Source organism: Malurus melanocephalus, unplaced genomic scaffold (assembly GCF_030028575.1).
Source record: "Malurus melanocephalus ecotype Western Australia unplaced genomic scaffold, MMel_1.1 scaffold_77, whole genome shotgun sequence".
NCBI lineage: Eukaryota > Metazoa > Chordata > Aves > Passeriformes > Maluridae > Malurus > Malurus melanocephalus.
Window position 1 is genome coordinate 1,073,229 of NW_026623309.1, and position 12,799 is coordinate 1,086,027.

Below are 12,799 nucleotides of genomic sequence, written 5' to 3' on the forward strand. Positions count from 1 at the left end.
TCATTTATTATACCTCCTCTATAGTCCCAACTAACTCCTTCTTGGCTTCCTCCACAATAGTGCCAGAACTTTGTCCCATCTGACTTTTCTCTATGTGAACAAATACAAATGTCCCAGGTTGAACATTTACTCTGTTCTCTTTTTTTTCTTCTTCCCAGCCCGATGTTTTCTAAGTGACCCTTCAATTTCTGTTTAATATCTCTTTTACTTTCAAGATCCTGCCTTTTGCTTTCTTTCTGTCTGTTATGTTAAGTATACTTTGTACAGGGTGGTTTTTTTCCCTTCTGAGAATTGTCTACTTTCTCCAGAGTTTTCGGTCTGGCATCTGAAGGTTATCTGTGGTTCCTTGTTAGTGAACTTCCTTTCTGGGAACTTCAGCCTCCTTGTATTCTGACTCAAGTAACTAACATCAAAGTAGATTTTTCTTTTTCTTGCGGTTCCTATAACTGCCCTCCTTTCTTCTCTTTTCTCTTCCCCAGAGATGTGGAGATGTGSCATGAATGAGGGGACTCCAAGGCAGGAGGAGTTGGGGCTCACCATCTGTCAGAGCTGGTGCCATTGACTGGGATTCTGCCTTGGGGACTGATGACACAGTGACCTGCCCCATGCCCCTTCCTCCCAATGGACTGCCCTAAACCCCTTTTCCTTCTACCAGAAACACCAGAAATAGTGTCAGTACATAGCACAGCCACCTCTAGACAGAAGGTTTAATGGACAATCTGATATCCATATTAAATGATCATTTTGTTTCACCAGGTGACCAGAACTCTCCTCCTGCTCCTCCTCTTCCTCCCCCACATACTCTTTTATAAAGTATATTAGTACTGAAGGAAATTGATGGGGCTATGTGGGTGGCGCCCCACAAACACACAGTGGGTGCTGAGATCCTGCCTTCTGAGAAGAGCTCACCAGAATGACCAGTGAGGGCAGCGAGTGGGCAGAGCCCAGKGCTGGGAGTGCTGCACCTCCCAGCAGCCTGCAAGGTGACTGCTGACTGTGGCTGTGACAGGACAGCCTGTGCTGTGCCCACGTCAGGAGGGGAAAGTGCTGCACCCTTACTGGTCATGGTGAGTCACTTGCACCTTCTGCTACATCTGGCATCAATTTCATTTTGAGTTACTCCTGTGCATCATTMTTTTCAATATTTCCTTCACCAGAAGCTGGAGCCACGGGGGTGAAATTACATTTACCAGAATCTGTCATTAAAACTGACAGCTAGTTCTCATTAGAAGTAAAAGAATCAGGTTTTGAACAGCACTGAAGAGTGCCATTTTCAAGTAGTCACATATGGAGTAAGACCATTAATCAGAAATAATAAAGAGAATGTAATTCCAGGTATTCAAATGTACCTGCCTGTACTTTTCCCCTCTTAGAGTTGAAATTGAGCAAGGAAACAAYACTTGGGGGACAGGTCCAATTAACCATGAAAAAGAGCAATTTACCAGATGACTAGCAAACTTTTTTTTTAATTTAAAGGGAAATTTGTGTCACCCTTTTGTCTTTACATAACACTCTGTGCAACTTAACACTAAGCATTAGCTTCAGGTGGGCTTTTGTATATCACCATGTTTGATTACATCCACAGTTTTGGTCTCACCCATCCTGAGAGGCTGCCAGTGTCTCTTTTGGCCATCCAGATTTATATCAACTGTTTATGTTCTCAAATAAGTGTACTGTAAACTCCTGGACCACTCAAAGGAGCTGTTCTGCCTTCAAATACACATCTTTGTTGTGGCTTGGAAAGCTTTCCACCAGAACTTTACCTCAGTGTCTTCTGTTTTTTTCTTGTATATGTATTGAGGTAGCTTACAGGGACAGATTTAACAGGAACTTGGACTCAGCTTTTCAAAGGAATTAGGAGCAAAACCTTTACTTGCACACTGTGCCTGTCAGGTGTTAACTGCAAGGACTTTCTGATGACATAGGAAAGTCACACTGAGAAATAAGGGAAATAAAGATAGCCAGAACAACACTCATGTGAATTGTGCCTGTTGATATTTGAATCTCTTGTTTGGAGGAAGTTCTGTTTTTACCTATAATACTACGCAAGTTTCTACAAAAGTCAGTTCAATTTTAGTATTACTCAATTTCCGAAGAAATCATTTGTTTTTTTGTTTCGAAAACTTAACTGCCAAGCCCCCTCTGCTGGAAGGAAAAAAACCGTGTTTTCAACCCTGTATGCTGAAGACATCTAGTAAAAGCATTCCAGCTTATTACTGTGCAAGTAATTACAGGGTTTGACTGAGGGCAGCCAGGCTCAGAGTTCACAAGACCTTTACTATCTTTCTGTTATTATCTACTGTTACCTGTTAGGAGTTGAGCTCTAGAGGAGTCAGGATGATCAGTGCAAATTTGTTCAAATTCCTCCATCTGATTGAATCAGTATGCTCAGAATTCATCTTCTCAATTGGTTCTTTTATCGCTCAAGTTATTTTCTGCAGTATCCACCTTCTTCGGCCTCCCACTATATCTTGTGTGTATTATGTACATCTTCTGTCAGCAATTATTACACACAGTTAGAGTGAACTCACATAACACAGCAAACAGTAAAAATYTGACTCCAAGAAGCCCACATGCTTTTCTGAGGCAATCCAAACTGCAAAGACGTGCTTTGCTTGTTTCTCAAGTGTGACAAGAGCAGCTGTCTGGGTGAAAGACAAGACTATGTGCTGGTTAAACCACACTCATTATTGTGTATGACAGAGCTTTTTGCAAGGACCAGCTTTACATTTACGGATTAGGAAATCGCACAAAAAAGAAAGGCAATCCAATAGCTTCAGCACTGAATGAGGACATGGATTTCAGCCCTGCTCTGAAATGCACTGCCTGGTGACCTCGTTCTAGTTAATTCGGCTAAAAGCCAGAAGTGTGTCACAACATTGAGCATTGCCCAACAAAAGCTGGAAGTTTCTGAGATACAGTGTTGGACCTGTTTATGGTCCTCTGTGGTGCACACTGAGAGCACTGAGTTTGAGAGGAGATCCAAAGCGGCCAGTGTGCTGTGCAAGCAGCCAGTAAGGAACTATTGCTGACAGAGCTGAAGCTTTCCCCTGTCTTGAGATTGCTCAAAAAAAACAGTCTCTGAGGTATGGAAGTCTTTTTAAAATGGAACAAGCCAAGAGAGCATTGCTGGGGCAGCTGATTAGTACTTAGACCTCTTCAGAATGTGGACAAGTGAAACTTGGGTCCCTGCTTGGCAGGAGGGCAGTCAAACCTCAGTTTCTCCCTTTTGCAGTTGTCCTAAGTAAGTAGGACATTACTTACTCACTGAGAGGGAATGAGGAGTATTTGTTAGCCAGGAGAGACTGGAACTTACCAGCTAGAGCAGTCACTTGTGGTGGGGAACACTGCATTCTGGTGAATCCTGTGACTGCTGTTACTGACTGCACATTAATCAGTTATTAGATAAGCTCCATAAGTGGTACTTGAAGCTCAGACAGAATTCAGTGGCTCACCTCTCTCAAATCAGTGCTCCAACCTGCAGGCTTAGAAGCTCATTCTGTAGGTCAATGGCCCTTGAAGGCCTTTCTGTGAACTAAAGCAAGTTCACAGGAAGACTAGAGAATGTTTCCTTCTATGGGCTTGTGGTGTGAGGTCACAYACATTTCAAAATAAGCTTAACAAGCATGTCCTTGAGTCCATGCCAGGAATGGGTTTGAGCCAGATTTCCCAAATTTAAGCCTGAAGCACCCATATTTCCACGAAAGATTCCATTAGTAAATGGTTGGATAGAACTGAGGAGGTTGAAAATATTTTACCACTTTAAGAAAATGTTTCTAATGAAGTCACTGAAGGGATGAGAAGTACTTCAAATCTCTGTTGTTYCATATTGTTCCATAAACATCGAACTAGCAACACTGAGGAAAGGAAACGGTACTGAACTGGTGTTTTATGTAATGTTTTAAAAATGTACTTGCATTTCAGATGAAAACATGAACTAATAAAAGTTTCCTAGAATATACTGRAAGTACAGCATGTAAGGTTAAATGAGTATTCAGCCTTAGCTGCAGCAGCTAAATAAATGTTAAAGTTAGCAATAGGTTTGGACCAGAAAGAAGTCTAACTAGCCCTGAGTTCTAGGGAAGTCAGAGAACCCAGCCCATCTTTGGAAACTGATGCCCAACAGGGCAGAGGGCTAAAAACAAGTACTCTCAGTTCTCCTGCATGCAACATTTTGTGACTATGCAACATTTCCTGGCTGATGAAATGCAGCTGCAGTACCTCCCAGGTGTAAGTCATCTGTTGCTTTGTCATTTCTATGCAATAAAGAGTTGCCTTTCTTTCTGAATGAGAAGATTTTATTGCAGGGTTTGTGCACCTTGAAGGAAAAAGAGAGGAAGGAGGGGAAAGGTGCTTGTATGATTAAAGCTAACCTGCTTCATGAAGCCAAACTGTGCCCAAGCAGGCTGTAGCATTTAGTAAAAGCTGGGAAAAGAAAGACGCTCCCTCCTGCCACTGAGTGGGATATAGCACAGGGACTGACCCAGGACACTGCTTGTCTCCTTCCAGAGGTCTTTTCATGYAGAGCCTGTTCATTTCTTACCATCTGAAAGGCAGTTTGCCCGTTTAGGCAGAGCTGCAGGATGAAGATACAATTTCAGAGCTATTGAGTTGAGGCATTACATATCCAAACATTTACAGATAATAYAAATGTGTGAATGAAAACCAGCAAAATAAAAACCATGATGGAAACATGTTCTTTAGTATGAGCCTGCATGAGACACAGCTACCAGGAAAGATGAAAGCATTGCTCCTGAGGCATCCATCTGTAACTTTTCTGATGAAATAATAAACATTACACTTTTTCCTACTCATGTACCAGGAATTTAACCAGGCTTAGCGTAAGATTACAGGTCATAAACTATAATTTGAGGACATTGCAAAACATGAAAACTGCTTGGAATTCAAGGACAGAAACCTTCCCCACAGCTTATGATTAAGAATTTCATGGCACTGCTCCTTTTATGACTTCACAAGTACTCTATAAATGTTATCAGTTCACAACACTGCACAGCTGTGTGATGGAGATTGCAGAAGTACTGGTGGACGGAGCTTTAGTGTTTTACGTCTGGGAAATGCAGCCTTTAGAAGGAAATGCATCTATCTATTGTACAGATCAAAAGATGAATGAGAATGATTCTCCAATTACTTTCAATTCTGTTTCCTTTGGCTGGAATTTCTGTTTTCCCCAGACAATTGTATCCAGCCAGAACCCAGTGCATTTCTAAGAAACAGAAGGGAAAGCTACCACAAGCAAAAGGGACATTCACCAAATACTGTCATCTTTGAGTAAAATGTGCCACTATTCAAATGACCACTCCTATGYCTGTAAACTTTGGAGATTTTCTTAGTAAGGACGATTCCTGCCAGCTTTGATTTTGCAAGTTGCTAGTGACCATTACTCGGGCTGATACCACAGGAGGCCTGAAGTGTGTAGCATTTTTCAGAAGGCACTTTGTACCCTTCAGAACAGAGAATCCCCTCCTCAGTCAGAGGAATCAGTGATTGATACTGAGCAGCACTGGCTTTATGAGCAGCATATACTGTTATTTAACTGGGCCAGCCAAAGTGCTTTGTGAACTATCCACATTATGTATTTTGAATCTAACTTAGATACCTGAATGCTTAATTTTACCAGGCAGGGAAGAGCAATGGAACTGGAGAGTGTTTGGAGCCAGCCCAGTTGCATTTGAAAAATGTCTGCCCAAAGGTATTCAYTCCTTCTTCAATATGATGAACTGTTGTTCACCAACCTGGATGGAGGTTAAAAAGGAGCCTGGAGAATATTTTTGCTATCCCCAGATACTCCCTCAAGTATTTAATTTGGCAGCGATGAATGTAAAACTGATTACAATAAATAGCAGCATGAATGCAATATTGAGTGTGCTTCAGCCTGCCTAGCTCCACTGGTGAGTGCTGGAAGCTCYTGTGGTCTGGAGTGGGCTGAAACACCACTGAGTTCCCAGCAAAGGAAGAGCCAGAGGTACCAGATGCRAATAAACCAATGGTCTGTGTCATAGTAGGGTCAACTGTTCAAGTCTCCCTCTGCCTTAAAAATSTATGAAAACAACAAAAATGAAAATACCTAACCCACATGTTAGTGTTATTAGTAATCACATACTATCTTTATAGGAGTCTAGATAACGTATTGGCAAACTAGAGATATCTGTAGGTAAGAAAAAGAAACTTGTCTGTGCCTTTCACTTTCACCCTGCACAATTTCTCATAAATGAAGCTGTGACCGGCAACGGAGCCCAAGCTCTGACGAGTTTTGCCTTGCAAATCCAAGGTCGTGTGCTGTCCTTTTCCGTTCTCAAGTGTCTATTGTCTGAAATTCRTATTTGTTCAAATTGTAGCAGAGCTACAGCTCTTCAAATACTCCTGTGTAAAATTTGAAATTAATTGAATATAAGTGCTTGATATTTAGGACGTCAAAACTACAAAGGTGCAATCAAAAATGTGCACACAGTGTCCTGTCAGCTCTGCACAGCCACTCTGTGCTATGTGACATTTGCATGAGTCTGAAGCACCATCTGCACTGAACTKATGTCTCCTGGTTGGCTCTGAAAGTATTGACAGTTTCTATTTTGAACAAACAAGCACTGATGGCTTTTGCAATAGAGTGCACTACTACAAGTCTGGTTTTGTGGGCTTGTCAGGTTTTGAAAATAAGGTGTATTGGGTCTGCATTTATCATTTATTGCTGCTTTTCATGACAAGCTGAAAGCTTGCTAAGTTTTTGGCTTCAATATTTTTGGATCCCTGATGAGTGACTTTTTGGTTGTTTTTGAATTTCAAGTGCAAGTTTTGTTGGAGGGCTGCCCTATATAGAGCACAACTATGTGCAATCTTCTAGCCTTCTACAAAAATCAAGTATTTTCATATGAGTCATTAGTAACAATTTAAATATATTTAAATGTATCTTCTTACAATTGCCTCATTGCAGACTTCACACAACTTTTCAGTGGAAAGGTGAGCTTACCTGTATATAAAAAGTTTATTTTTTCTTGAAATAGATCCTTTTCAGTTTCTGTGTTCCTGGGTTTGAACCTTGCCTTACAAAATGCACACCATAATGTAAGAGACTGAAAACTCAAGCTTCTTTAGATCCGAGTCCACCTATGTGCACAAAGTGCCATTATTGAGAAACTTTAAACAAAGTTTCACTGCTGTCCATTTCCTCTTTATATTGTTTTTGCTTTTTCAGTCATTCAGCTGTTTGTTGTGAATTCCTGCCCAGAGTCCCCCTGCAGAGCAGCACAAGGCCAGTGGTTCCTCCAGCTGTGATTTTTGCTTTTGCTTTCTGAAGCAGCAGCACCGGACCCTTCCTGCTCAGCCCTTGGCAGTGTCCACCCCCTCAAGGCCCTTTCTCTGCCCCTCCTGCTGTCACTGCCAGCACCAGGTGAGGCAGGGGACCACTGCTCACCAGCACTTTCTGAAGAAGATGCCAGTGCTGCTGGTGCCCTGTCCAGTCCAGGATCCTTTCTGTCTGCATCCGTGGACAAAACTTTAGTCACAACTTCATGGAAAACTAAGTGCAGCCATTTTGCATGGAGATTCTCTGATCTCAGCGCAAAACTGGGTTAGTTGAGGACAGTCACAGCGTGTGTCTGAGATGATACTCCATGGGAATACAAGGAACAAACACTGGCTGAAGCATAGGGAGTAGTGAGGACAATTCACACACCTTATCAGTGATTAGAGAMAGCTGCCTGCTTTGCTTGGCTGTGCCACCTGCAGCTGCCACCAAAGCTGCTATTAAATGTTTATCTCCTGAAGACTGCACAGCACTACCTCACACAGCAACAGAGGTGTGGGCTTTCTCCTCACTAGCTCTCTGGAACTCTCAAGGCCTCACTGCAATTTTTTCTCTTCAAGTAGCTTGATGTTAAGCTTAAACTTCCAAAAGCTTTTTCCTAAATTATTGCAGGTATGTGCTGAATGTGAGATCGGTGTAAAATTTTTGAGTTATTATATTAAAATTCTGAATTCATTTTAGTCACGTGCTAACATTAGATTAATTTGAAGTTACTTTGATTGATGGTGCTGTAGCTGTGATRTTTTCAGTTTAAACAAGATAAGGTTCACAGGGAGATGGTCTTTTTGATTGGACCTSAGAAAGATCTTGCCTGAATGAAAATTTGACTGTTAGTAAAAGCCTTTCCCTACTAAGCACCAGAAATGTATTTCATGAATCTTTGAAGAGGCCTTGAATATTGCAGAATCCTGCCAGTGTACACTMTGGAATGGCTGTAACTTCTCAGCTTTACTGGTTTTTATGTAGATTTCTGATATCTGACAACTCGGATTTTAAGGTTTTGGAAGTAAAATGCCATTCTTCTGCTTACTGTTCTTTTGGAAAATTATTCTTCCATTACATCACTGAATGAACTGGATGCTGACCATGCTAATCAGAGTGTATTTTTGCAAAGGCAGCAGTTGTTAAGGGAAGACACTGATCTGTACTCCCTAACACTGGTTATAGGGACTCTCCAGTCTTGTTAAGCTTTTGCTAAATATCCAATTCTTTTATGAAGTGAAACTCAGTCAGAAAGGCTGAATGACTGAAGTCTCCTAGCTATTGGCTTGACTTCAGTTGAGATGAAGAACTAATGCTTTGAACACCATTCATATTTCCCGTTCAAAGAGTTCTTTTTTTCTTGTGCAGGAGTTTGAATAAGCCCATCTGGAAGCCAGTTCTGCAGACTATTTTCAGAGCAGAAAACAGTACTGGTAAAGACTATGATTAATTTTTTTTTCTTTTATCATGTCATAGTTCTATTCTATAGAAAACTGATTTAAATTATATGCTAGCATGTTTATACCATGGAAAGAAACAAACAGGTGACACCCACTTCTGCAGAACACAACTGGAGTTCTMTAAACATTTCCTCTAAGTATTCTTTGTAAATGAAGTGACTCAGCTAAGTAGGAGAAAAACACTATTCTCACAGCCTGCAGGCTCCGTAGCAGAGATGTGTGGTGAGTGACAGGAACTGAGTAAGTTTGCATGCTGATGGGAGCAATGAAATAATTTCTCATGCTCAGACTGGCTTGACAAGCTGAGGTTTCCCCACTCTCTGAGAGGATGCTGTTTTTCTTCTCCACACACTGGGTGCAGCTGGCAGCTCCTGGCAGCTGCAGGAAAGCTYTTGCCATAATCCTCTACTGATTCCACTTAGCAAAAGCTTATATGGGATGTAGCATCTGTATTGGGTTCTTCTTCTTTAAAATGAGCACTGGGAGGGTGCCTTACTAATACTTTACTTGATAGTATTTGCCACAAGTTATCGTATCTTAGAGTGACTCCATGCAGTTTTGGCTGGATGACACTAAGGGAGAGGCCAGACTCTTCTTCTTGTTGTGAGTAGTGGAATTCTGATGTCAAGGTCACTCACATTTACCTGCCCTGTCCAAGTCAYATCTAAAATGCCACTTATTCAAAACTACCTGCTAACTAAAACTTTGGCAGGTTGCACCTAGAGTTTTCCTGTTTCAGCAGATGAGTTTGCTGGCTCCAGGTCTCTTGAAATTCCTGGTCGAACACAATTTAGTATCCATCTGCCAGATTGYTCAGCCCCAAAGCATAAATTACAAGTCACTGATCTCACGTTAGGCATGCAAATATGACTGACTTCCAACCCATTAATTCCAACCCATTGATCCATTAATTTCAAATCATTAATTAAATCCAGTGATGATGAGATATAATCTAAAAAAAAGTTTTGAAAGATGAAGATGTTTTCCCAGACTTCAGTCAGCATGTCCACATCATGTCTTTTACACAGGACAAAACAAATACCAGGAACAACTGAATTTTATATTCTTGTGTTTGTGTCATATAGTTCTGTGTGCAGTATAAGAAAATAAGTCTAAATTAGTACAGACCTCTTAAAGGTCAAACCTGATAGTGCTGTATGCTAGAAGTTGTCCTTCGGTGAAGGACATGTGAAGTTTCATATGAATACTAGGGAAAGGAAGCCAGTCTCAGACTCTTTACTTACAGAGTAATGCATTATTGCAAAGGATTGTTTTCACAGCTTTCTTCTGTGATGCTGAGCCCCCATGTGCTGCTGAAGGCAGATATGAAAGACTCAATCATATCCCTTTGCAGTTTACTCTGTGACTGGAGGCACCCAGYGTTGCTGGAGATGCCAGAACAGATCAAGTATTGGCCTGTCCCAATCACAGTTAAATCCCCTGAGCTTCTGGGCTGCCACAGACAAGTTTTTTGGTTTTTTTTTCAGTATCTGTTTTATGGACATTTGTAGGTCATTCAGACATAGCCATTATGATCCATGTATTTTTCAGCTCCACACTTTGTCRCTTTTCCTGCATCCAGCTGGGGAGTTCCCAGGTATCCCAGTTTCTAAAGCACATGCTAACAAAATACTAACAATAAATTTTTTTAAAGTCATTGTTACTTGTATTCTAAATCTTAGGGGAAAAGAAATTAAACTTTGTTTGAAATCCAGTTAGTAACTTCTCAGTACTAGGAAAGAGAAACAGAAGTAAAATTGAAGAACCTGTTCTGTACACACTGGCCAATGGATTGGAAAGGAAATATTTCTTAAAACTCTTTCGAGTAGGATGAAAGGCTGTAAAAGATCAGACTTCATGGCAAAGGAAAAGAAGGACTTTTCTGCTTGTGTAATATCAGCCTTTTGCCAAAATCAGGGAGAGAAGCACAGAATTGCTTCCATTTTAAGTAGTACTGTCAGTGGGAGCATGAAAAGGTCTGAGCTGAACAGAAAAWTTCAAGTTGCTGTTTCTTTGGAAATCTCTTTTCACTGAAATCTGGGGTCAAATTCTTTTCTAAGCTCTCTTGGCACCATACCAACAAAACAGTGCCAGTGTAATTGAGGGAGCCCTTATAATTGAGGGAGCCCTGACTCCTGCTGTGCTCTGCACTGTGTTATCTAGGTGTAGTTTGACCCACACCGTGACCATCTCATTTGCATGTCAGCATAAAGAATAATGTCCTTGAYGATTCCTTTGAAGTGAGGTGCATAYTGTAGTAGCAGGCAGAAGATTGATTCCTTCTTTTTTTAATCCGTGCAAACCACAACTCTTTCATCCAGCATGCTCTCAGAAAATCTGCTCATGTTTAATCCAGTGRAATTTACGGCCTGGCAGCCACCAAAGCAGTGCCTTTTCCAACTGTGTGCTGAGCTTCCTGTGCTACCCTTAAATCAGAGGAGGATCCCTGTGGGGTCACCTCGAGAACATTCTGTTGAGGCATCAGACATTTTCTCTGCAGCTGCAGAATKTGTCTCTGTGCTGAGCTGCACCAGGTCTTGGGTAAGAGCTTTGCARGTAATTCAGTTAACTTTGCATTTTACTGAAAGACAAAGATTTTCTAGCTTAGAAAAACAAATCCATTTCWTGATGCAGGTTGCCAGTGCTTCTGCCCTTCTTATAACAGTTTCTTGAAGGCAAATCTTTTAAAAGGGACCTTTTAGTGTCTCCTTAAGATTACACTCTTSTAGGGGTCTTGCCTTGATCTGTAGATTTAATGGCTTAATAAGCATTAGACCCTTCTATTATGCAGTAACAAATAGGAATACAATACTTTTATCAATATTTGGCACAATTAATTTTTTTTATGTGAAACTAAATATTGATGCTGTCAAGTGACTACAGCTTAGGGGCATAAATTACAAATATTCTCCTGTGAGCCTCACTCAAATCTTGCATTCATATACAGTAACCATCTAATGTCTTTCTATTCCTGTAAGCCATATGATTTGATTGCCAGATTACATGGTTCTGTATTGTGCTTAGATGTCACTGTTTTTATTGTTATTACCAATATTATGTTTTAGTCTTACTGTAAGTGRTAACAAAAAGTTAACTGCTTCCTTACACTATAAAAAGAATACMGTGCCATTTACAGAATGTCTCTAAACAGAAAATATCTCTGGGAAAAAAAATACTGAWTAAATAATTCACATGATGGGTGAGTAGAAAAAAAAAGGTATTTTGACATATTTTGCTACTCAAGACAAAACCAGATTTTTTWAAATAATGTAACTGCCTATTTTTATGCAGAAAAAAAATCTAAAGAAGAATAATTGCGGGGGAGTCTGTAATTTTACCCATTCTGCACTTTTGTAGGTAACAGGACTTGTGAAAGTGATGAACCCATCCCCTTGGTTTTCCTGAAACTTCTTTGTTCCATGCTCCTGTTTTTTCATTAGATTCTCAGCTTATTTTCTAAATGAAATGTTAACCCACCCACTCAGAAAAAAAAAAACCGTAATATTTCAAGAATTTCAGACTGCAGGAAAGCCAATTAGACTGTCTGTAATAAAAATAAATTCGTAAAGGCCTTGGAATTAAAGTCTCCCATATTAAAACTGCCCATGCTGTCAACGCATCCCTGGGAAAATCAGCATGTGCATTTTCCTGTTTTTTCAGGAAACCGGAGGAGCTCCATCAAGCCGGGATTAAACACCAAGCGACCCCTTCTCGCTAAGCAATGTGTGAGCCCCGCGCTGGCTCCAGCAGCGCAGCCCCGGCCCTGCAGGGCTGAGCAACCGCCAGCAGCACCTGCAGCTCGCACMGAACCACCGAGGCACATCGCACACGGGCTTCTGCACGTGAACAGCCCGACCCTGAATGAAATCAGGTAAATGAGGGCCAGCCAGGCTCTGGGGCTCTGATCCAGGCGAGGGGCGGTGGCTCGGGGGGCTGGCGCACGATGCAGCCGCTGGACAGCCGAGCGCGATGGGGTGAGTGAACCGGCTGGGGGGTGAACTGCGCCCTGCACCGATGGGGTGGGTGAACCGGCTGGGGG

At 41.4% G+C, this 12,799-nt stretch overlaps 1 protein-coding gene across 1 annotated transcript in view; it reads left to right on the forward strand.

Annotated features, from left to right (window-relative positions):
- The first annotated feature begins 11,955 nt into the window (after positions 1-11,955).
- The window catches only part of RMI2 (RecQ mediated genome instability 2), a 5,956-nt gene continuing 5,112 nt past the window's right edge, over positions 11,956-12,799 (forward strand). Inside the window, exons 1-2 of the mRNA XM_057367261.1 lie at positions 11,956-11,959; positions 12,421-12,631. Of these exons, the coding sequence (XP_057223244.1) occupies positions 11,956-11,959; positions 12,421-12,631 (215 nt within the window). The remainder of the gene's footprint in view (positions 11,960-12,420; positions 12,632-12,799) is intronic.